Below are 25,335 nucleotides of genomic sequence, written 5' to 3'. Positions count from 1 at the left end.
ACCAAGTACTTACGACAATCAGAATGAGACCGATCGAGGTGACGATTAATAATTGACTGCTTTTGATATAAAAGATGTTCAGATCTTTTTTAAGTGAGTGGATTCGGGATATAGAAATGAATGTGCCCGCAGTTCCCCAGGTTATTAATGGTTCAATTGTTGAATGGTTCAATTCAATCACGTAATCAATTAAATCTTAGGTAAATTATTTGGTAAAACAGCATGTCAAATAATTCAAGGACACAACATTGTAAATATGTCAAACACAGTATAACATCAACTGCTACTTCTAAATATCTCAAACTCAGTACAACATTAACTGCTACAGTACTTCTAAATATCTCAAACTCAGTATAACATCAACTGCTACAGTACTTCTAAATATCTCAAACTCAGTACAACATCAACTGCTACTTCTAAATATCTCAAACTCAGTATAACATCAACTGCCACTTCTAAATATATCAAACTCAGGACAACATCAACTGCTACATCTAAATATACTTCTAAATATATCAAACTCAGTACAACATTAACTGCTACAGTACTTCTAAATATATCAAACTCAGTATAACATCAACTGCTACTTCTAAATATATCAAACTCAGTATAACATCAACTGCAACAGTACTTCTAAATATATCAAACTCAGTATAACATCAACATCAACTTCTACTTCTAAATATATCAAACTCAGTATAACATCAACTTCTACTTCTAAATATATCAAACTCAGTACAACATCAAATGCTACTTCTAAATATATCAAACTCAGTACAACATGAACTGCTACAGTACTTCTAAATATATCAAACTCAGTATAACATCAACTGCTACTTCTAAATATATCAAACTCAGTATAACATCAACTGCAACAGTACTTCTAAATATATCAAACTCAGTATAACATCAACTACTACTTCTAAATATATCAAACTCAGTACAACATCAACTGCTACTTCTAAATATTTCAAACTCAGTACAACATCAACTGCTACAGTACTTCTAAATATATCAAACTCAGTTTAACATCAACTGCCACTTCTGTTTACTGCCCACAGTGTCACTGTTAAACTCTTTCTATGGTGATGTATGTGCCTACCCTTGGTCCAGGCATGCCAGGGAAGCCGATGATACCGGGAGATCCAATAGGGCCTGGGTAGCCTGGCCCGGCTGGGCGTCCGGGGAGACCGGGGAGTCCTGGTTCCCCTTTAGCCCTGTCAGCATAACCAGGCAGCCCGGGCAAACCCTGACGACCAGGCTGGCCTGGGAAACCCTTGTCACCTTGGAACAGGGAGGCACAAAATGGCGACTGTAGGAGCTTGTTGGTGACACAGATTTGACAGACAAGCTTTAGGAGCTTGTTGATGACATACATTTGACACAAAATGGCTAAGGATTTAGATTTGTAGCCTACCACCTACCTCTAGGTCCAGGGAAACCTGGTAGTCCGTTGGCACCGTTGTCGCCCCTCTGTCCCTTCTCCAGGTAATCTACTCTGGGGGGCAGAGCGGGTGGGCCAGGGAGACCACGGTAACCTTGGTCACCTGGATCACACACGCACACACGCACACACACACGCAAAAGTGCGAATACATACGCAAGCGCGCATACACACGTATGCACACACACACTCACACACACACACACACACACACAGACACACACACAGACACACACACACACACACACGCCACGTAATTTAGATTATATCTGTACCTCATACAGTTAGCGTCTCTTCTACACAGTAGGGTGAGAACAAATCCCAAATCAATAAAAAAAACGTGAAACTCAACCAAAACAAATGCTTTTCATTATGTCAGAGCAGAATTATGAACTGTCAAGACTATTCATTATGCCAGAGCAGAATGATGAACTGTCAAGACTATTCATTATGTCAGAGCAGAATTATGAACTGTCAAGACTATTCATTATGTCAGACCAGAATTATGAACTGTCAAGACTATTCATTATGTCAGAGCAGAATTATGAACTGTCAAGACTATTCATTATGTCAGACCAGAATTATGAACTGTCAAGACTATTCATTATGTCAGACCAGAATTATGAACTGTCAAGACTATTCATTATGTCAGAGCAGAATTATGAACTGTCAAGACTATTCATTATGTCAGACCAGAATTATGAACTGTCAAGACTATTCATTATGTCAGAGCAGAATTATGAACTGTCAAGACTATTCATTATGTCAGACCAGAATTATGAACTGTCAAGACTATTCATTATGTCAGACCAGAATTATGAACTGTCAAGACTATTCATTATGTCAGAGCAGAATTATGAACTGTCAAGACTATTCATTATGTCAGACCAGAATTATGAACTGTCAAGACTATTCATTATGTCAGAGCAGAATTATGAACTGTCAAGACTATTCATTATGTCAGACCAGAATTATGAACTGTCAAGACTATTCATTATGTCAGACCAGAATTATGAACTGTCAAGACTATTCATTATGTCAGACCAGAATTATGAACTGTCAAGACTATTCATTATGTCAGACCAGAATTATGAACTGTCAAGACTATTCATTATGTCAGAGCAGAATGATGAACTGTCAAGACTATTCATTATGTCAGACCAGAATTATGAACTGTCAAGACTATTCATTATGTCAGACCAGAATTATGAACTGTCAAGACTATTCATTATGTCAGAGCAGAATGATGAACTGTCAAGACTATTCATTATGTCAGACCAGAATGATGAACTGTCAAGACTATTCATTATGTCAGACCAGAATGATGAACTGTCAAGACTATTCATTATGTCAGACCAGAATTATGAACTGTCAAGACTATTCATTATGTCAGACCAGAATTATGAACTGTCAAGACTATTCATTATTAAAGACCAGAATGATGAACTGTCAAGACTTTTCATTATGTCAGACCAGAATTATGAACTGTCAAGACTATTCATTATGTCAGACCAGAATGATGAACTGTCAAGACTATTCATTATGTCAGACCAGAATTATGAACTGTCAAGACTATTCATTATGCCAGACCAGAATGATGAACTGTCAAGACTATTCATTATGTCAGACCAGAATTATGAACTGTCAAGACTATTCATTATGTCAGACCAGAATGATGAACTGTCAAGACTATTCATTATGTCAGACCAGAATGATGAACTGTCAGACCAGAATGATGAACTGTCAGACTATTCATTATGTCAGACCAGAATGATGAACTGTCAGACCAGAATGATGAACTGTCAGACCAGAATGATCATCTACACCCTATCCACTCTCTTCCCATCATTCCATTGATTCTGTCATTCCCAATCCTGTACCTTTAGGTCCTGGCGCTCCGAAGTCACCGGGCAGGCCGTCTTTTCCTGAGAACCCCGGAGCTCCTTTACCTCCTGGTCCACCAGGTCTTCCAGGGTTACCTGGCATTCCGGGGAAACCTACCAGTCCAGGGTAACCGCTCTCGCCTGTGAGTGGGGAAAACAAAGATGTTTAAAAATGCCTATAGTGGATCTGATGAAGATCTACTTTTGGATCGAAGCGTTGTAACTGTTTTTGCCAAATAAAGATGGAGGAATAGTGTGTACAGGTCCTGCTTATCTCTGGAAAGTCCCATCTAAGTTAGCTATCTAAGTTAGCTATGGATCTTTAATTGATAATAAGTATCCCCCCTTACCCTTCCTTCCTGGTCCCCCAGGGATGCCGTTTCTTCCCCCAGGGCCCGGTGGTCCCAGAAGGCCCCTGAGTCCTGATGATCCATCCCCTCCTGGTTGTCCTGGTTGTCCCTTCCTCCCAGTTGGGCCTGGGAAGCCCGTGTCACCTCTGGCTCCTTTTAAACCGGGGTAGCCTGGGTGGGGATCGGGAGGACACAGTCAGGCAGAACACTTTCCTCTGGGAATCAAAGGAGTACATTCAATGACGTTCAAAAAGGGAGGGAGAAATGCTGATAAATAGAAATATAGAAACAGTACACGAATATAACATTGTAACATGCTGTCAGAAACACAACATACCTTGCTGTCCATAAGCAGTACTATTGTAATATGCACTATCAAAATTACAATGGAAAGGATTTTGACAATTCAGAATGAAACATACAGTATGAGCCGACAAACACAAGGCATGTCCAGTTACATTCTTTCCTGTCGTAGTTTAAGATGCAATTGTACATAAGGGTTCAGGTTGCTGAATGAATGAATTAAAAGGTAGAATAGGCACATGGGTATAAAGTATTACCTCTGGTTAACATATTTGACTGTAACCAGTAAAATATCTTATCAAGGGATGAAAAATGATCATGCCAATGTTTATGATAAAATATATACTGTACACTCAAGTGCAATTCCAGAGTAAAATTAGATAGCTCAAACATATAAATACACTCTAGAAAGCCTTCTATGGTTGCTGTCTTCTGGAAGTTTCTAGAAAGCCTTCTGTGGTAGCTGTCTTCTGGAAGTTTATAGAAAGCCTTCTGTGGTTGCTGTCTTCTGGAAGTTTCTAGAAAGCCTTCTGTGGTTGCTATCTTCTACACGTTTCTTGAACAGGCATCTATGGTTGCTGTCTTCTGGAAGTTTATAGAAAGCCTTCTGTGGTTGCTGTCTTCTACACGTTTCTAGAACATGCTTCTATGGTTGCTGTCTTCTAGAAGATTATAGAACAAGCTTCTGTGGTTGCTGTCTTCTAGAGGTTTCTAGAAAACCCTCTATGGTTGCTGTTTTCTAGAACAGGCTTCTAGGCTCAACGCTTTAGGTGAGTGGGTTGGATAGCTAAGATGGGGTCAAGGGTTCACACAAGCTTATCAATGTTACAGCGACACACACACCTGCTTTAGTTAAGTTTAGTCAGGGTTTCAAACTACAATTTCTTCCATATCTTTCTTTGGACTCAAATGCTCTGGGTTTAGATCCGTCGGGAGTTCTAGACACAGGTTGTTCTAAAATGTGACACTCCAAAGGAGCATTGAGAGGTGGTCAGATGGGCAGAGGGGGGCGAGTGGGTTTGTTCTGAGATGGAGAAGTGGTCTGAGATGGAGTGAGGGATGGAGGGATGAATGGAAGGGAGTAGCTCACCTTGACAGCCTAGGGAGAGACCCAACACCAAAAAGAGAGGGATGGAAGGATGATAGGATGGATGGAGATGATGGTGAAGAGAGAAAGAGGGTGAGGAGATGCTTTTGGCGATGGAGATCACAAACAGGCAAACAGTGGATTTACAGGCAAACACACTGAAGGTCAGGAAATAGAGAGAACATATCTATAAAGGAGAGGATTGGTGGGGAGCCTTCACAATCAACAAAGGCATGAAGGAGGAGAGAGTATCTGTGTGTTCTCTCTGTGGGCTAAAAGGAGGAGAGTCTCTCTGTGTGTTCTCTCTGTGGGCTAAAAGGAGGAGAGAGTCTGTGTGTGTTCTCTCTGTGGGCTAAAAGGAGGAGAGAGTCTCTGTGTGTTCTCTCTGTGGGCTAAAAGGAGGAGAGAGTCTCTGTGTGTTCTCTCTGTGGGCTAAAAGGAGGAGTGGGTCTGTGTGCTTTCTCTGTGGGCTAAAAGGAGGAAAGAGTGTGTTTTCTCTGTGGGCTAAAAGTAGGAGTGGGTCTGTGTGTTCTCTCTGTGGGCTAAAAGTAGGAGTGGGTCTGTGTGTTTTCTCTGTGGGCTAAAAGGAGGAAAGAGTGTGTTTTCTCTGTGGGCTAAAAGGAGGAAAGAGTGTGTTTTCTCTGTGGGCTAAAAGGAGGAAAGAGTGTGTTTTCTCTGTGGGCTAAAAGGAAAAACAACAAGTAGAAGATATCTGGGAGCTGGAATAAATGGATTCAATGAATTCATGACAACATTCCCAAACATCCTGGACAAAATTCCTACTGGGTTTCAATTAGTCAGCGTTCTGAGTTCCGACTCTCACCTGGAGAACCGGGAAATCCTTTGCTTCCGGCTGGTCCAGCAGGACCGGGAAATCCATTGCCTCTGTCTCCAGGAAGTCCGGGAAGACCTAGAGTTCCAGGGTAGCCATCCGTACCGCGCTCACCCTTAGCTCCGGGAATGCCCGACCGACCATCAAAACCTGGGATAATACGGGACACAAGGTAAGATACAACAGGGCCCACAGGAACATACAGCACAGATAGACAGAGCCACAAAGAAACATCCCCACTAAATAATATGTGAAGCATCAATGCGGGCATTTTAAAGGCTTTATGAAGGCTTTGAAGTTGTAGGCATTTTAAAGCGTTTTCATAGAGAGACAGACAGACATACAGACAGACAGACAGACAGACTAACTGTCACACCCTGATCTGTTTCACCTGTCCTTGTGCTTGTCTCCACTCCCCTCCAGCTGTCGCCCATCTTCCCCATTATCCATTTCTACCTGTGTTTTCTGTCTGTCTGTGGCACTTCCTCTTGTTTATTCAAGTCAAACAACGTTTTTTTGTCTCAGCTCCTGCTTTTCCCCAGTCTCTCTTTTTCTCGCCCTCCTGGTTTTGACCCTTGCCTGTCCTGACTCTAAGCCCGCGTGCCTGACCCCGAGCCTGCCTGCCGTCAGGTACCGTTGCCCCACCTCCGGTTTACTGACCCCTGCCTGCCCTCTCTGCCTGACCCTGAGCCTGCCTGTTGTCAGGTAACCGTTGCCCCACCTCTGGTTTACTGACCCCTTCCTGCCCTCTCTGCCTGACCCTGAGCCTGCCTGTCGTCAGGTAACCGTTGCCCCACCTCTGGTTTACTGACCCCTGCCTGCCCTCTCTGCCTGACCCTGAGCCTGCCTGTCGTCAGGTAACCGTTGCCCCACCTCTGGTTTACTGACCCCTTCCTGCCCTCTCTGCCTGACCCTGAGCCTGCCTGTCGTCAGGTAACCGTTGCCCAACCTCTGGTTTTACTGACCCCTGCCTGCCCTTGACCTGTCTATTACCTGCCCCTGTTGGATTATTAAACAGTGGTTCATTTGACGTTGTCTGCATCTGGGTCTTACCTTCAAACATGATACAGACAGATAGATGGCTGGTTACATAGACATTTTATTGGTTCCTGAAGGGATATTCATTAGATGATTAGGTAGTTATCATGCTGAGACCCACCTGATCCTCCGGGAAGTCCTGATGCTCCTGGCTCTCCCTTGTCTCCTGGTCCTCCTGGGAACCCAGGTGTTCCAGGGAGCCCTGTTGAGGACCCCAGCACCTCCCCCGGCCGGCCCTTCCCCCCTGGCCGCCCCGGGAGCCCGTTCTTCCCTGGGGCCCCTGGACGACCCTCGCCTGGGATACCTGGGCCACCCGCATCTCCTCTGGGGCCAGGGAAACCTGGGAGGGAGGGAGGATGAGGATAGAGTTGGTTCAATTCCATACATCTTTACTTTCACTATTATTTATGCCATTTAGCAGACACTCAAGGCCATTCGTTGTTGTCAGAAATCAAAAGACAAAGTCATAGGAAGTCATAGGAAAAGTCAGTCAGTTTAATTCAGCAAATATTTATTGGCAGTAATTGGCAGCAATTACAAAAGCCAGTCTAACCAGAAGTCATATACTATAAATATCAACAATTGACCATAGATATCAGTGGTCAGTGGATGGTCAGTTGATGGTCAGATGATGGTCAGTAGATGGTTAGTAGATGGTCAGTAGAGGTTCAGTAGATGGTCAGTAGATGATCAGTAGATGATCAGTAAATGATCATTAGATGGTTAGTAGATGGTCATGTTGGAAAGAAAAAATGTGGTGAATGGTGATAAGGTCAAATAGGAGGGGCAACAATAGGTGTGTTTTTACCTTGTGGCCCAGGCTGGCCCCCGTAACCTGGGTCTCCTCTCTCTCCCTTCCCTCCGTCAAAACCGGGCCGACCGGGACCACCTGGGAAACCTGGCTCGCCCTTGGGACCTACACACACACACACACACACACAAACACACACACACACACACACACACACACACACACACACACACACACACACACACACACACACACACACACACACACACACACACACACACACACACACACACATTGCCAAATTGCCAACCTCTGTGTAAAAAATAATTGTCAAATGACAAAACAGGAAGTGTTGCCATGGTGATGAAGTCTGTTTGTTACCTAGTCTTCCAGGTATTCCGGGGAGGCCGGGGATTCCATCCTCACCAGGTAGACGACATGGTAGCGTCAGCCCTAGTAACAGTCAGTCAGATCACGGTTAACACACACACTAATAGTCATGGCCTGTTAAAAGTGATTCACATTTAGTAAGTAAATTAATCTCTTTTCTTTGGTATTATTAAGGTCTGATTGGCTAGCCGCCATCGTAGTCCCCCCTCCAACTTGGTATTATTAAGGTCTGATTGGCTACCCGCCATCGTAGTCCCCCCTCCAACTTGGTATTATTAAGGTCTGATTGGCTAGCCGCCATCGTAGTCCCCCCTCCAACTTAGTATTATTAAGGTCTGATTGGCTAGCCGCCATCGTAGTCCCCCCTCCAACTTGGTATTATTAAGGTCTGATTGGCTACCCGCCATCGTAGTCCCCCCTCCAACTTGGTATTATTAAGGTCTGATTGGCTACCCGCCATCGTAGTCCCCCCTCCAACTTGGTATTATTAAGGTCTGATTGGCTAGCCGCCTTCGTAGTCCCCCCTCCAACTTGGTATTATTAAGGTCTGATTGGCTACCCGCCATCGTAGTCCCCTCTCCAACTTGGTTAAGCACTTAGCAGAGGCAAAGCTTAATGCATGCGCCAGCAACTCTGATTGGAGCAGAAGGAGTAAAGTAGTGCACTGCTAACTGCCACTGAAAGCTCCTAACCATGGGAACATTAAGCCCCTAACCATGTGAACATTAAGCCCCTAACCATGTGAACATTAAGCTCCTAACCATGGGAACATTAAGCTCCTAACCATGGGAACATTAAGCTCCTAACCATGGGAACATTAAGCTCCTAACCATGGGAACATTAAGCTCCTAACCATGGGAACATTAAGCTCCTAACCATGGGAACATTAAGCTCCTAACCATGTGGACATTAAGCTCCTAACCATGGGAACATTAAGCTCCTAACCATGGGAACATTAAGCTCCTAACCATGGGAACATTAAGCTCCTAACCATGGGAACATTAAGCTCCTAACCATGGGAACATTAAGCTCCTAACCATGGGAACATTAAGCTCCTAACCATGTGGACATTAAGCTCCTAACCATGGGAACATTAAGCTCCTAACCATGGGAACATTAAGCTCCTAACCATGGGAACATTAAGCTCCTAACCATGGGAACATTAAGCTCCTAACCATGGGAACATTAAGCTCCTAACCATGGGAACATTAAGCTCCTAACCATGTGAACATTAAGCTCCTAACCATGGGAACATTAAGCTCCTAACCATGGGAACATTAAGCTCCTAACCATGGGAACATTAAGCTCTTAACCATGGGAACATTAAGCTCCTAACCATGGGAACATTAAGCTCCTAACCATGGGAACATTAAGCTCCTAACCAGAGAGATGTAGCTCGGAACGTAGCTCTGGTCCAGGGCATCACCAGGGCTGTTGCTAGCCACCCTGGACAAGAGCTACTGGGAACTCAACACTGGTCAACATGTCCATCATCATGTGTCAATCATCAACTGAGTCAAGCCCAATGGAATCCCAATCATGTGGTGCAACAAGGAGCTTCCATCTGTGACATTATGAACAAACGGTGGACACGTCCTTTCTGTGCCATGACAAGGTTCAAATGAGCAGTTGGGATGTTTCATTCAAACAGTGGCCACTGGATTATCTAGTATCTCCTGAGCCACAGGTACAGTACACAGTACCGTGGCCAACTGTCTGTCATCCATTTTGACACCAAAACGTTCCATGACAATGACATTCCATCTGAGAATGGAATCCTATTGTCTTGGAACTCCCGGTGGCAAAATGGCTGCCTTTGAAACTGAATCTCAAACAGAGTTGCCCTAAAAGACTGTATCTAGGGCACGGGTTTCTCTGCCCAGGGCAGTTCTCTTTAGCTTCTCACCTCCCTCTGCGTCATTAACCCCCTCCTGCCCACAGCTGTCACCTGGTCAGACAAACATGCACAGGATCAGAGAGATGGAGGGATGAAAATAGAGAGAAGAAGGGGAAGAAAGAAAGAGAGAGAGAAATAAAGATAGATAGAAAGAAAGTAAGAGAGACGGGGAGAGATACTGGGAGGACAGGACGGTAGAAGGCAAGCCAATCAAGGTCATTCAGGTCATTTGCATATAGTCAAGCCAATCAATGCATAAGCCAAATAAAATAATTAAATCAAACAATCAGCAAATCAGAGGTTAGAGATTCAGCTCATTCAGTTAAGGTATAAAGCAAAATAAAAATCATTCTGAGATGTTGGGCCAAGTTGATTGTTTTCTGGAAGTCGAGAGAAATAGAGGGAGAAAGTGATATTATCAAAATGATGTAGCTACTGTTTATAGTAACTTAATTCAACTACAACTAAAAATATATTACGTATGTATTTGCATTGCACTCGTTTTCTCTCTCTCTTTTCAGAAGAGAATAACATGTTGTATTCAAAATAACTTTTAGCATTAGCTTTATTGTGTCAGAAAACTTAAGCAACAGTCACACACACGTTCATTCATATGAGTGGCAAAAAGCTGTTGGGTTTTGTGTCGTTCAGTCTCAGAGAAGAGTCAGCTAGCTAGTCAAATTTGAGTCCAATGGTGTTTCTTTATTGCTTTTATAAATACGGTGTCCATATTAGGCAATCCTAATTCTTCAGCAGGACTCCATATTAGGCAATCCTAATTCTTCAGCAGGACTCCGTATTAGGCAATCCTAATTCTTCAGCAGGACTCCATATTAGGCAATCCTAATTCTTCAGCAGGACTCCATATTAGGCAATCCTAATTCTTCAGCAGGACTCCATATTAGGCAATCCTAATTCTTCAGCAGGACTCCATATTAGGCAATCCTAATTCTTCAGCAGGACTCCATATTAGGCAATCCTAATTCTTCAGCAGGACTCCATATTAGGCAATCCTAATTCTTCAGCAGGACTCCGTATTAGGCAATCCTAATTCTTCAGCAGGACTCCGTATTAGGCAATCCTAATTCTTCAGCAGGACTCCGTATTAGGCAATCCTAATTCTTCAGCAGGACTCCATATTAGGCAATCCTAATTCTTCAGCAGGACTCCATATTAGGCAATCCTAATTCTTCAGCAGGACTCCATATTAGGCAATCCTAATTCTTCAGCAGGACTCCATATTAGGCAATCCTAATTCTTCAGCAGGACTCCATATTAGGCAATCCTAATTCTTCAGCAGGACTCCATATTAGGCAATCCTAATTCTTCAGCAGGACTCCATATTAGGCAATCCTAATTCTTCAGCAGGACTCCATATTAGGCAATCCTAATTCTTCAGCAGGACTCCATATTAGGCAATCCTAATTCTTCAGCAGGACTCCATATTAGGCAATCCTAATTCTTCAGCAGGACTCCATATTAGGCAATCCTAATTCTTCAGCAGGACTCCATATTAGGCAATCCTAATTCTTCAGCAGGACTCCATATTAGGCAATCCTAATTCTTCAGCAGGACTCCATATTAGGCAATCCTAATTCTTCAGCAGGACTCCATATTAGGCAATCCTAATTCTTCAGCAGGACTCCGTATTAGGCAATCCTAATTCTTCAGCAGGACTCCGTATTAGGCAATCCTAATTCTTCAGCAGGACTCCGTATTAGGCAATCCTAATTCTTCAGCAGGACTCCATATTAGGCAATCCTAATTCTTCAGCAGGACTCCATATTAGGCAATCCTAATTCTTCAGCAGGACTCCATATTAGGCAATCCTAATTCTTCAGCAGGACTCCATATTAGGCAATCCTAATTCTTCAGCAGGACTCCATATTAGGCAATCCTAATTCTTCAGCAGGACTCCATATTAGGCAATCCTAATTCTTCAGCAGGACTCCATATTAGGCAATCCTAATTCTTCAGCAGGACTCCATATTAGGCAATCCTAATTCTTCAGCAGGACTCCATATTAGGCAATCCTAATTCTTCAGCAGGACTCCATATTAGGCAATCCTAATTCTTCAGCAGGACTCCATATTAGGCAATCCTAATTCTTCAGCAGGACTCCATATTAGGACATCTTAATGTTTCAGCAGGACTCCATATTAGGCAATCCTAATTCTTCAGCAGGACTCCATATTAGGACATCTTAATGTTTCAGCAGGACTCCATATTAGGCAATCCTAATTCTTCAGCAGGACTCCATATTAGGCAATCCTAATTCTTCAGCAGGACTCCATATTAGGACATCTTAATGTTTCAGCAGGACTCCATATTAGGCAATCCTAATTCTTCAGCAGGACTCCATATTAGGCAATCCTAATTCTTCAGCAGGACTCCATATTAGGACATCTTAATGTTTCAGCAGGACTCCATATTAGGCAATCCTAATTATTCAGCAGGACTCCATATTAGGACATCTTATGGTTTCAGCAGGACTCCATATTAGGACATCCTAATGTTACAGCAGGACTCCATATTAAGACATCCTAATGTTACAGCAGGACTCCATATTAGGACATCCTAATGTTACAGCAGGACTCCATATTAGGACATCCTAATGTTTCAGCAGGACTCCATATTAGGACATCCTAATGTTTCAGCAGGACTCCTGTCATTGTCATCAGGTATTGTCAGTCTCCTGAACACTTAGTCTAAATTATCATTACATTAACATCCAACTTGTATTCCTTTTTCCCAAAACATATCAGTTTCTCTCTCCTCTGAGATTGAAGAATCACAGGACAGCAGTAGCATAATCACAGTAAATTAATTACTGTTGATCTGTGTGAATCGATTAAGCAGCTAGCTAGAGGAAGGATAAGCACATTAATGACGCCCATTAATAAACCCACCACCTGCCTGAAAGGTAATGAACGTTGGGAGGAGAACCGTGTAGATGTAGCAAGCTGCGAGAATGGCTCCTTATTGTTCTGTATGTTCCAATTATGCTGCTTTTCTATGTACCTGTAGTTTATGGTTGGCTGTGGTACAGAAATATGTTGTGTTGTTCACACAATGGGAAGTAAGAGTGATTCTCAGAAGTCGATCTGTTAGACAGTTTGATGGACTATATAGTTCTCCTGTGGAGAGAATAGGAGGTACTGTATGTGTGGAAGACACATTTCACTTGAATGCATTCAGCTGTACAACTGACTAATTATCCCCCTTTCCCTCTCTCCCTCTCTCCCTCTCTCCACTCCCCCTCATTGGGTGTCTGCAGTGGCACATACCTGGAGGGCCAGGTAAACCAGGTTGCCCTGGTAACCCCGCAAAGCCCGAGTCGCCTGGAAACCCACGGGAGCCGATGGAACCCTGGTAGCCAATCCCGTTCTCTCCAGGTTCACCGGCGCGACCTTTGGCGCCTGAGAACCCTGGGAATCCTCTCTCTCCAATGGTTCCATAGCCATCAACATCAGCCTGAGGAGAGGATCATGTCTGTTAAAAGGGATACTTGTGGATTTTGACAATGAGACCCTTTATCTACTTCCCCAGAGTCAGATGAACACGTGGAAACCATCGTTATGTCTCTGTGTGCAGTTTGAAGGAAGTTGTTAACAAGCGCTAACACAATTGCTAAGTAGCGTTAGCCCAATGACTGGAAGTCTATGGTTACCTGCTAGCAGCATTGGCTCACCAAACTACCTCTAACTTATTTTATACTGGACACAGACATAAAAATGGTAGTGTGTGTGTGTGTGTGTGTGTATATATGTATGTGTGTGTGTGTGTGTGTGTGTGTATGTGTGTGTGACTCACAGGAGGCCCAGGCTGTCCGGGGGACCCAGGAAGTCCGTCTCTCCCGGGTCGGCCCATGTTTCCAGGGGGCCCTCGAAGGCCCTGTGCCCCCTGTTCACCCTGGATCCCTCCGCTGAACGAGGGGTAGAAGGAGGCACCCTTTTCTCCTTTACGCCCGAAGAAACCCCTCTCGCCCACACGGCCCTGAGGTGAGAAGAAGAGGTGTTATCATCACACAGTTTGTCAGTATACCTCAGATTTGTAAACTCATTAGTGTACACTATCATAGTTGGAGAATTGTAAACATTGAACAGAGGAAAGAGAGTAGACAACTGCTTCATTTTTTAAACTTATTTGGAGAACATTTTGGTCACTGGAAACTTACAGGTGTTCCTGGTTGTCCTCCGAAACCGGGTATGCCTGGGTCTCCGCTTTCGCCCTTCCTGCCGAAGGCACCAGGTCTTCCATCAGACCCAGGAGCCCCCGGGGCCCCCACCTCAGCTGTGGTGCCTCCTCCCAGGCAGTTACAGTCACCCAGTTCCCCTGGACCACAGAGGAAGATGGAGGTAAGGAGTTTAGGATCGAGATGTAGAAAAGCTTTATTGCCCCGATGTCGGGCTATTTGATTTGTAACTTTATGAAAACACAACACCTAAGAGGTGTTGGAAAGGAATTGGGTTTGAGAGTTATAGTGTAAAATGGATGTACAGAAGTCTGAACACGTACTGTGTGTATGTGAGTTTGCGTGTGTGTTCGCGTGCATGCGCCTTTGTGTGTGTGTGTGTGTGTGTTACTTCTAGGTTAGACTACTGCAATGCTCTACTTTCCGGCTACCCGGATAAAGTACTAAATGAACTTCAGTTAGTGCTAAATACGGCTATTAGAATCCTGACTAGAACCCCAAAATTTGATCATATGACTTCAGTGCTAGACTCCCTACACTGGCTTCCTGTCAAGGCAAGGGCTGATTTCACAGTTTTACTGCTAACCTACAAAGCATTACATAGGCTTGCTCCTACCTATCTTTCCGATTAGGTCCTGCCGTATATAGTTCACCGTATATACTTTCTGAATGCCCTGTATATATACCTACACGTACGCTACGGTCACAAGACGCAGGCCTCCTTATTGTCCTTAGAATTTCTACGCAAACAGCTGGAGGCAGGGCTTTCTCCTATAAAGCTAAATTTTTATGGAATGGTCTGCCTACCCATGTGAGAGACGCAGACTCGGTCTCAACCTTTAAGTCTTTACTGAAGACTCATCTCTTCAGTGGGTCATATGATTGAGTGTAGTCTGGCCCAGAAGTGTGAAGGTGAACGGAAAGGCTCTGGAGCAACGAACCACCCTTGCTGTCTCTGCCTGGTTGGTTCCCCTCTTTCCACTGTGATTCTCTGCCTCTAACCCTATTACAGGAGCTGAGTCACTGGCTTACTGGTGCTCTTCCATGCCGTCCCTAGGAGGGGGTGCGTCACTTGAGTGGGTTGAGTCACTGACGTGATCTTCCTGTCTGGGTTGGCGCCCCCCCTTGGGTTGTGCCGTGGCGGAGATCTTTGTGGGCTATACTCGGCCTTGTCTCAGGATGGTAAGTTGGTGGTTGAAGATATCCCTCTAGTGGTGTGGGGACTGTGCTTTGGCAAAGTGGGTGGGGTTATATCCTGCCTGTTTGGCGCTGTCCGGGGGTATCATCGGATGGGGCCACAGTGTCTCCTGACCCCCCCTGTCTCAGCCTCTAGTATTTATGCTGCAGTAGTTTATGTGTCGGGGGGCTAGGGTCAGTCTGTTATATCTGGAGTACTTCTCCTGTCTTATCCGGTGTCCTGTGTGAATTTAAGTATGCTCTCTCTAATTCTCTCTCTCTCTCGGAAGACCTGAGCCCTAGGACCATGCCTCAGGACTACCTGGCATGATGACTCCTTGCTGTCCCCAGTCCACCTGGCCGTTCTGCTGCTCCAGTTTCAACTGTTCTGCCTGCGGCTATGGAACCCTGACCTGTTCACTGGACGTGCTACCTGTCCCAGATCTGCTGTTTTCAACTCTCTAGAGACAGCAGGAGCGGTAGAGATACTCTTAATGATCGGCTATGAAAAGCCAACTAACATTTACTCCTGAGGTGCTGACCTGTTGCACCCTCGACAACTACTGTGATTATTATTATTTGACCATGCTGGTCATTTATGAACATTTGAACATCTTGGCCATGTTCTGTTATAATCTCTACCCGGCACAGCCAGAAGAGGATTGGCCACCCCTCATTGCCTGGTTCCTCTCTAGGTTTCTTCCTAGGTTTTGGCCTTTCTAGGGAGTTTTTCCTAGCCACCGTGCTTCTAAACCTGCATTGCTTGCTGTTTGGGGTTTTAGGCTGGGTTTCTGTATAGGGTTTTAGGCTGGGTTTCTGTATAGGGTTTTATGCTGGGTTTCTGTATAGGGTTTTAGGCTGGGTTTCTGTATAGGGTTTTAGGCTGGGTTTCTGTATAGGGTTTTAGGCTGGGTTTCTGTATAGCACTTTGTGACAGCTGATGTAAGAAGGGCTATATAAATAAATTGGGTGTGGTGGATGTGGACAGTGTGTGTGTGTGTGTGTGTAGTTGATATGGACAGTGTGTGTGTGCGTGCAATAGGAAGTCTTACCTTTGGGTCCTTTGTATCCACTGGCTCCAGGTGGTCCCTGGCCTCCTGGTCGTCCTGGCGCTCCTGGTAGATTGTCAAACCTGCCGGGCTGGTTGCTGACTGAAACACACACACACACACACACACACAAACTTGACCTCTCACATAGAAACTCTGTTTATTTGGTCTGTTAGTTAGCTCATTTGTAATATGATGGGTTGGTCAATCTTTTGGACAAAACCAGGGGCGCAACTTTGGTTTATAAGTGTGGGGGGGGGTCATAATTATTATTATTTAAAAAAATGTATTCAGTCGGATAAACACTCCAAACAGCCGACCGCTCAGAATCGTCCGCATGGTCCTAAAGCACACGGTTGCCTTGTTTTGTATCACATTCCCATGATAGAACTAGGAGGAAAAAATGTATGTCTCCCCCCCATCTCCAGTGATAGTTTTATTTCATTTATGTCATCTTTATTTAACCAGGTAGGCCAGTTGAGAACAAGTTCTCATTTGCAACTGCGACCTGGCCAAGATGAAGCAAAGCAGTTCGACACAAACAGCAACACATGGAATAAACAAACATACAATCAATAATACAGTAGAACAATCTATATACAGCATGTGCACATGAGGTAGGATAAGAGAGGTAAGGCAATAAATAGGCCATGGTGGCAAAGTAATTACAATATAGCAATTAAACACTGGAATGGTAGGATGTGCAGAAGATGAATGTGCAAATTGAGATATTGGGGTGCAAAGGAGCAAGATAAATAAATAAATACAGTATGGGGATGAGGTAGATTGGATGGGCTATTTACAGATGAGCTATGTACAGGTGCAGTGATCTGTGAGCTGCTCTGACAGCTGGTGCTTAAAGCTAGTGAGGGAGGTAAGAGGACTCCAGCTTCAGAGATTTTTGCAGTTCGTTCCAGTCATTGGCAGCAGAGAACTGGAAGGAGAGGCGGCCAAAGGAAGAATTGGCTTTGGGGGTAACCAGTGAGATATACCTGCTGGAGCACGTGCTACGAGTGGGTGCTGCTATGGTGACTAGTGAGCTGAGATAAGGCAGGGCTTTACCTAGTAGGGTCTTGTAGATGACCTGGAGCCAGTGGGTTTTGCGACGATTATGAAGCGAGGTCCAGCCAACAAGATCATACAGGTCGCAGTTGTGGGTAGTATATGGGGCTTTGGTGACAAAACGGTTGGCACTGTGATAGACTGCATCCAATTTGTTGAGTAGAGTGTTGGAGGCTATTTTGTAAATGACATCGCCGAAGTCGGGGATGGTCAGTTTTACAAGGGTAAGTTTGGCAGCATGAGTGAAGGATGCTTTGTTGCGAAATAGGAAGCCGATTCTAGATTTCATTTTGGATTGGAGATGTTTAATGTGAGTCTGAAAAGAGAGTTTACAGTCTAACCAGACACCTAGGTATTTGTAGTTGTCCACATATTCTAAGTCAGAACCGTCCAGAGTAGTGATGCTGGACGGGCGGGCAGGTGCGGGCAGCGATCGGTTGAAGAGCATGCATTTAGTTTTACTTGCATTTAAGAGCAGTTGGAGGCCACGGAGGGAGAGTTGTATGGCATTGAAGCTCATCTGGAGGTTAGTTAACTTCTTCGATATAGGGGGCGCTCTTTTAATTTTTGGATGAAAAACGTTCCCGTTTTAAACAAGATATTTTGTCATGAAAAGATGCTCGACTATGCATATAATTGACAGCTTTGAAAAGAAAACACTCTGACGTTTCCAAAACTGCAAAGATATTGTCTGTGAGTGCCACAGAACTGATGCTACAGGCGAAACCAATATGAAATTTAATTTAATTTGAATGCTTTTCTTGTTTTTGTGAAAATGTTGCCTGCTGAATGCTAGGCTTAATGCTATGCTATCTATCAATACTCTTACACAAATGCTTGTGTAGCTATGGTTGAAAAGCATATTTTGAAAATCTGAGATGACAGTGTTGTTAACAAAAGGCTAAGCTTGTGAGTGAATATATTTATTTTATTTAATTTGCGATTTTCATGAATAGTTAACGTTGCGTTATGGTAATGAGCTTGAGGCTATGATTACGCTCCCGGATACGGGATTGCTCGACACAAGAAGTTAACACAGTGTCCAAACGAAGGACCAGAGGTATGCAGAATGGTGTCGTCTGCGTAGAGGTGGATCAAAGAATCACCAGCAGCAAGAGCGACATCATTGATGCATACAGAGAAGAGAGTCGGCCTGAGAATTGAACCCTGTGGCACCCCATAGAGACCGCCAGAAGTTGCGCCACTGCGTTCCGTCTGAAGTATGAAACCTTTACCCACTGTTGTTCATCTTCATTTGTAGCAAAGATATTATCTGAAAATGTCTCTCCCCTATGTCAGAGCAATAGATATCTCTGTCCCCTATGTCAGAGCAATAGATATCTCTGTCCCCTATGTCAGAGCAATAGATATCTCTGTCCCCTATGTCAGAGCAATAGATATCTCTGTCCCCTATGTCAGAGCAATAGATATCTCTGTCCCCTATGTCAGAGCAATAGATATCTCTGTCCCCTATGTCAGAGCAATATATATCTCTGTCTCCTATGTCAGAGCAATATATATCTCTGTCTCCTATGTCAGAGCAATAGATATCTCTGTCTCCTATGTCAGAGCCGGGGTAGCAGTTAGCCTAGTGGTTAGAGCCGGGGTAGAAGTTAGCCTAGTGGTTAGAGCTGGGGTAGCAGTTAGCCTAGTGGTTAGAGCCGGGGTAGTAGTTAGCCTAGTGGTTAGAGCCGGGGTAGTAGTTAGCCTAGTGGTTAGAGCCGGGGGAGCAGTTAGCCTAGTGGTTAGAGCCGGGGGAGCAGTTAGCCTAGTGGTTGGAGCCGGGGGAGCAGTTAGCCTAGTGGTCAGAGCCGGGGGAGCAGTTAGCCTAGTGGTTAGAGCGTTGGACTATTAACCGAAAGGTTGCAAGATCGAATCCCCGAACCCCGAAGGTAAAAATCTGTTCATTGAAAATAAGAATGTTTTCTTAACTGACTTGCTTAGTTAAATAAAGGTTTTAAAAAAGAGCCATAGATAGCTCTCTCCACTATATCAGAGCAATATATATCTATATACCATTAACACTATGCGCATACTCTATGTATTGTATATCTATGGTCCTGCCGTTCAGGTGGGGAGGGAGACACCTAGTGGTGAAACATGAGAACGCATCTTGGATTTGAGTGACCAGCTACACTTACAGGTGTTAGTAAAGAGTGTCCTGACTGTCAGTTTACATTAGAACCATGCATATACATTTAGTCGGCTTGGAAAACTTGATTTAGTCTTATTTTGGGTTTGTTTGTTTTGGTGGACTGAATATTTCCATGGTAACCGCAACATCCCCACTCTGGTGGTCGGACCCACTACCTTTTCGGAATGCTAATGTACAGTGTTTGGCCCTAACACGGAACACAAACCGGCTGCGCGCGTGCGCCATCGTGCATAAATAAATTTGGTCCACCCACACCAAACGCGATCACGACACGCAGGTTATAATATCAAAACAAAACAAACCTGATACAGGTATTTGTGGATGACATAATGAATGGTAGTGATACAGGTATTTGTGGATGACATAATGAATAGTAGTGATACAGGTATTTGTGGATGACATAATGAATGGTAGTGATACAGGTATTTGTGGATGACATAATGAATGGTAGTGATACAGGTATTTGTGGATGACATAATGAATGGTAGTGATACAGGTATTTGTGGATGACATAATGAATGGTAGTGATACAGGTATTTGTGGATGACATAATGAATGGTAGTGATACAGGTATTTGTGGATGACATAATGAATGGTAGTGATACAGGTATTTGTGGATGACATAATGAATGGTAGTGATACAGGTATTTGTGGATGACATAATGAATGGTAGTGATACAGGTATATGTGGATGACATAATGAATGGTAGTGATACAGGTATTTGTGGTGAATGGTAGTGACAGGTATTTGGATGACATAATGAATGGTAGTGATACAGGTATTTGTGGATGACATAATGAATGGTAGTGATACAGGTATTTGTGGATGACATAATGAATGGTAGTGATACAGGTATTTGTGGATGACATAATGAATGGTAGTGATACAGGTATTTGTGGATGACATAATGAATGGTAGTGATACAGGTATTTGTGGATGACATAATGAATGGTAGTGATACAGGTATTTGTGGATGACATAATGAATGGTAGTGATACAGGTATTTGTGGATGACATAATGAATGGTAGTGATACAGGTATATGTGGATGACATAATGAATGGTAGTGATACAGGTATTTGTGGATGACATAATGAATGGTAGTGATACAGGTATTTGTGGATGACATAATGAATGGTAGTGATACAGGTATTTGTGGATGACATAATGAATGGTAGTGATACAGGTATTTGTGGATGACATAATGAATGGTAGTGATACAGGTATTTGTGGATGACATAATGAATGGTAGTGATACAGGTATTTGTGGATGACATAATGAATGGTAGTGATACAGGTATTTGTGGATGACATAATGAATGGTAGTGATACAGGTATTTGTGGATGACATAATGAATGGTAGTGATACAGGTATTTGTGATGACATAATGAATGACAGTATTGATGACAATGAATGGTAGTGATACAGGTATTTGTGGATGACATAATGAATGGTAGTGATACAGGTATTTGTGGATGACATAATGAATGGTAGTGATACAGGTATTTGTGGATGACATAATGAATGTAGTGATACAGGTATTTGTGGATGACATAATGAATGGTAGTGATACAGGTATTTGTGGATGACATAATGAATGGTAGTGATACAGGTATTTGTGGATGACATAATGAATGGTAGTGATACAAGGTATTTGTGGATGACATAATGAATGGTAGTGATACAGGTATATGTGGATGACATAATGAATGGTAGTGATACAGGTATTTGTGGATGACATAATGAATGGTAGTGATACAGGTATATGTGGATGACATAATGAATGGTAGTGATACAGGTATTTGTGGATGACATAATGAATGGTAGTGATACAGATATTTGTGGATGACATAATGAATGGTAGTGATACAGGTATTTGTGGATGACATAATGAATGGTAGTGATACAGGTATTTGTGGATGACATAATGAATGGTAGTGATACAGGTATTTGTGGATGACATAATGAATGGTAGTGATACAGGTATTTGTGGATGACATAATGAATGGTAGTGATACAGGTATTTGTGGATGACATAATGAATGGTAGTGATACAGGTATTTGTGGATGACATAATGAATGGTAGTGATACAGGTATATGTGGATGACATAATGAATGGTAGTGATACAGGTATTTGTGGATGACATAATGAATGGTAGTGATACAGGTATTTGTGGATGACATAATGAATGGTAGTGATACAGGTATTTGTGGATGACATAATGAATGGTAGTGATACAGGTATTTGTGGATGACATAATGAATGGTAGTGATACAGGTATTTGTGGATGACATAATGAATGGTAGTGATACAGGTATTTGTGGATGACATAATGAATGGTAGTGATACAGGTATTTGTGGATGACATAATGAATGGTAGTGATACAGGTATTTGTGGATGACATAATGAATGGTAGTGATACAGGTATTTGTGGATGACATAATGAATGGTAGTGATACAGGTATTTGTGGATGACATAATGAATGGTAGTGATACAGGTATTTGTGGATGACATAATGAATGGTAGTGATACAGGTATTTGTGGATGACATAATGAATGGTAGTGATACAGGTATTGTGGATGACATAATGAATGGTAGTGATACAGGTATTTGTGGATGACATAATGAATGGTAGTGATACAGGTATTTGTGGATGACATAATGAATGGTAGTGATACAGGTATTTGTGGATGACATAATGAATGGTAGTGATACAGGTATTGTGGATGACATAATGAATGGTAGTGATACAGGTATTTGTGGATGACATAATGAATGGTAGTGATACAGGTATATGTGGATGACATAATGAATGGTAGTGATACAGGTATTTGTGGATGACATAATGAATGGTAGTGATACAGGTATTTGTGGATGACATAATGAATGGTAGTGATACAGGTATATGTGGATGACATAATGAATGGTAGTGATACAGGTATTTGTGGATGACATAATGAATGGTAGTGATACAGGTATTTGTGGATGACATAATGAATGGTAGTGATACAGGTATTTGTGGATGACATAATGAATGGTAGTGATACAGGTATTTGTGGATGACATAATGAATAGTAGTGATACAGGTATTTGTGGATGACATAATGAATAGTAGTGATACAGGTATTTGTGGATGACATAATGAATGGTAGTGATACAGGTATTTGTGGATGACATAATAAATGGTAGTGATACAGGTATTTGTGGATGACATAATGAATGGTAGTGATACAGGTATTTGTGGATGACATAATGAATGGTAGTGATACAGGTATTTGTGGATGACATAATGAATGGTAGTGATACAGGTATTTGTGGATGACATAATGAATGGTAGTGATACAGGTATTTGTGGATGACATAATGAATGGTAGTGATACAGGTATTTGTGGATGACATAATGAATGGTAGTGATACAGGTATTTGTGGATGACATAATGAATGGTAGTGATACAGGTATTTGTGGATGACATAATGAATGGTAGTGATACAGGTATATGTGGATGACATAATGAATGGTAGTGATACAGGTATTTGTGGATGACATAATGAATGGTAGTGATACAGGTATTTGTGGATGACATAATGAATGGTAGTGATACAGGTATTTGTGGATGACATAATGAATGGTAGTGATACAGGTATTTGTGGATGACATAATGAATGGTAGTGATACAGGTATTTGTGGATGACATAATGAATAGTAGTGATACAGGTATTTGTGGATGACATAATGAATGGTAGTGATACAGGTATTTGTGGATGACATAATGAATGGTAGTGATACAGGTATTTGTGGATGACATAATGAATGGTAGTGATACAGGTATTTGTGGATGACATAATGAATGGTAGTGATACAGGTATTTGTGGATGACATAATGAATGGTAGTGATACAGGTATTTGTGGATGACATAATGAATGGTAGTGATACAGGTATTTGTGGATGACATAATGAATGGTAGTGATACAGGTATTTGTGGATGACATAATGAATGGTAGTGATACAGGTATTTGTGGATGACATAATGAATGGTAGTGATACAGGTATTTGTGGATGACATAATGAATGGTAGTGATACAGGTATTTGTGGATGACATAATGAATGGTAGTGATACAGGTATTTGTGGATGACATAATGAATGGTAGTGATACAGGTATTTGTGGATGACATAATGAATGGTAGTGATACAGGTATATGTGGATGGCATAATGAATGGTAGTGATACAGGTATTTGTGGATGACATAATGAATGGTAGTGATACAGGTATTTGTGGATGACATAATGAATGGTAGTGATACAGGTATTTGTGGATGACATAATGAATGGTAGTGACACAGGTATTTGTGGATGACATAATGAATGGTAGTGATACAGGTATTTGTGGATGACATAATGAATGGTAGTGATACAGGTATATGTGGATGACATAATGAATGGTAGTGATACAGGTATTTGTGGATGACATAATGAATGGTAGTGATACAGGTATTTGTGGATGACATAATGAATGGTAGTGATACAGGTATTTGTGGATGACATAATGAATGGTAGTGATACAGGTATTTGTGGATTACATAATGAATGGTTAGTGATACAGGTATTTGTGGATGACATAATGAATGGTAGTGATACAGGTATATGTGGATGACATAATGAATGGTAGTGATACAGGTATATGTGGATGACATAATGAATGGTAGTGATACAGGTATATGTGGATGACATAATGAATGGTAGTGATACAGGTATTTGTGGATGACATAATGAATGGTAGTGATACAGGTATTTGTGGATGACATAATGAATGGTAGTGATACAGGTATTTGTGGATGACATAATGAATGGTAGTGATACAGGTATTTGTGGATGACATAATGAATGGTAGTGATACAGGTATTTGTGGATGACATAATGAATGGTAGTGATACAGGTATTTGTGGATGACATAATGAATGGTAGTGATACAGGTATTTGTGGATGACATAATGAATGGTAGTGATACAGTATTTGTGGATGACATAATGAATGGTAGTGATACAGGTATTTGTGGATGACATAATGAATGGTAGTGATACAGGTATTTGTGGATGACATAATGAATGGTAGTGATACAGGTATTTGTGGATGACATAATGAATGGTAGTTGATACAGGGTATTTGTGGATGACATAATGAATGGTAGTGATACAGGTATTTGTGGATGACATAATGAATGGTAGTGATACAGGTATTTGTGGATGACATAATGAATGGTAGTGATACAGGTATTTGTGGATGACATAATGAATGGTAGTGATACAGGTATTTGTGGATGACATAATGAATGGTAGTGATACAGGTATTTGTGGATGACATAATGATGACATAATGAATGGTAGTGATTACAGGTATTTGTGGATGACATAATGAATGGTAGTGATACAGGTATTTGTGGATGACATAATGAATGGTAGTGATACAGGTATTTGTGGATGACATAATGAATGGTAGTGATACAGGTATTTGTGGATGGTATAATGAATGGTAGTGATATGAATGATAGTGACAGGTATTTGGAGGGATGTAAAACATTTAGTAATATGGGGAGAGGATTGTTGATTTTGCAAAACATTTTGTGATCGCAGAATTGCAAAAGTCTGGTTGGACTTGATTGCTGGAAGCCGTAACGTACCAGATCTGCCTGGTGGTCCAGGAGGTCCGGGGGTCCTGG

The 25,335-nt window shown here is 42.3% G+C and overlaps 1 protein-coding gene across 1 annotated transcript in view; it reads right to left on the bottom strand.

Annotated features, from left to right (window-relative positions):
• The window catches only part of LOC109880159 (collagen alpha-6(IV) chain), a 238,446-nt gene that overhangs the window by 25,355 nt on the left and 187,756 nt on the right, over window positions 1-25,335 (bottom strand). The window contains 13 exon segments of the mRNA XM_031791790.1: window positions 1,103-1,284; window positions 1,425-1,547; window positions 3,325-3,468; window positions 3,678-3,848; window positions 5,891-6,049; window positions 7,059-7,277; window positions 7,746-7,853; window positions 8,070-8,141; window positions 13,263-13,449; window positions 13,789-13,971; window positions 14,153-14,310; window positions 16,399-16,497; window positions 25,297-25,333. Of these exon segments, the coding sequence (XP_031647650.1) occupies window positions 1,103-1,284; window positions 1,425-1,547; window positions 3,325-3,468; window positions 3,678-3,848; window positions 5,891-6,049; window positions 7,059-7,277; window positions 7,746-7,853; window positions 8,070-8,141; window positions 13,263-13,449; window positions 13,789-13,971; window positions 14,153-14,310; window positions 16,399-16,497; window positions 25,297-25,333 (1,842 nt within the window).

The sequence above is a fragment of the Oncorhynchus kisutch genome, linkage group LG16 (assembly GCF_002021735.2).
Source record: "Oncorhynchus kisutch isolate 150728-3 linkage group LG16, Okis_V2, whole genome shotgun sequence".
Lineage (NCBI taxonomy): Eukaryota > Metazoa > Chordata > Actinopteri > Salmoniformes > Salmonidae > Oncorhynchus > Oncorhynchus kisutch.
This window is presented reverse-complemented; position numbering and strand designations above follow the sequence as displayed.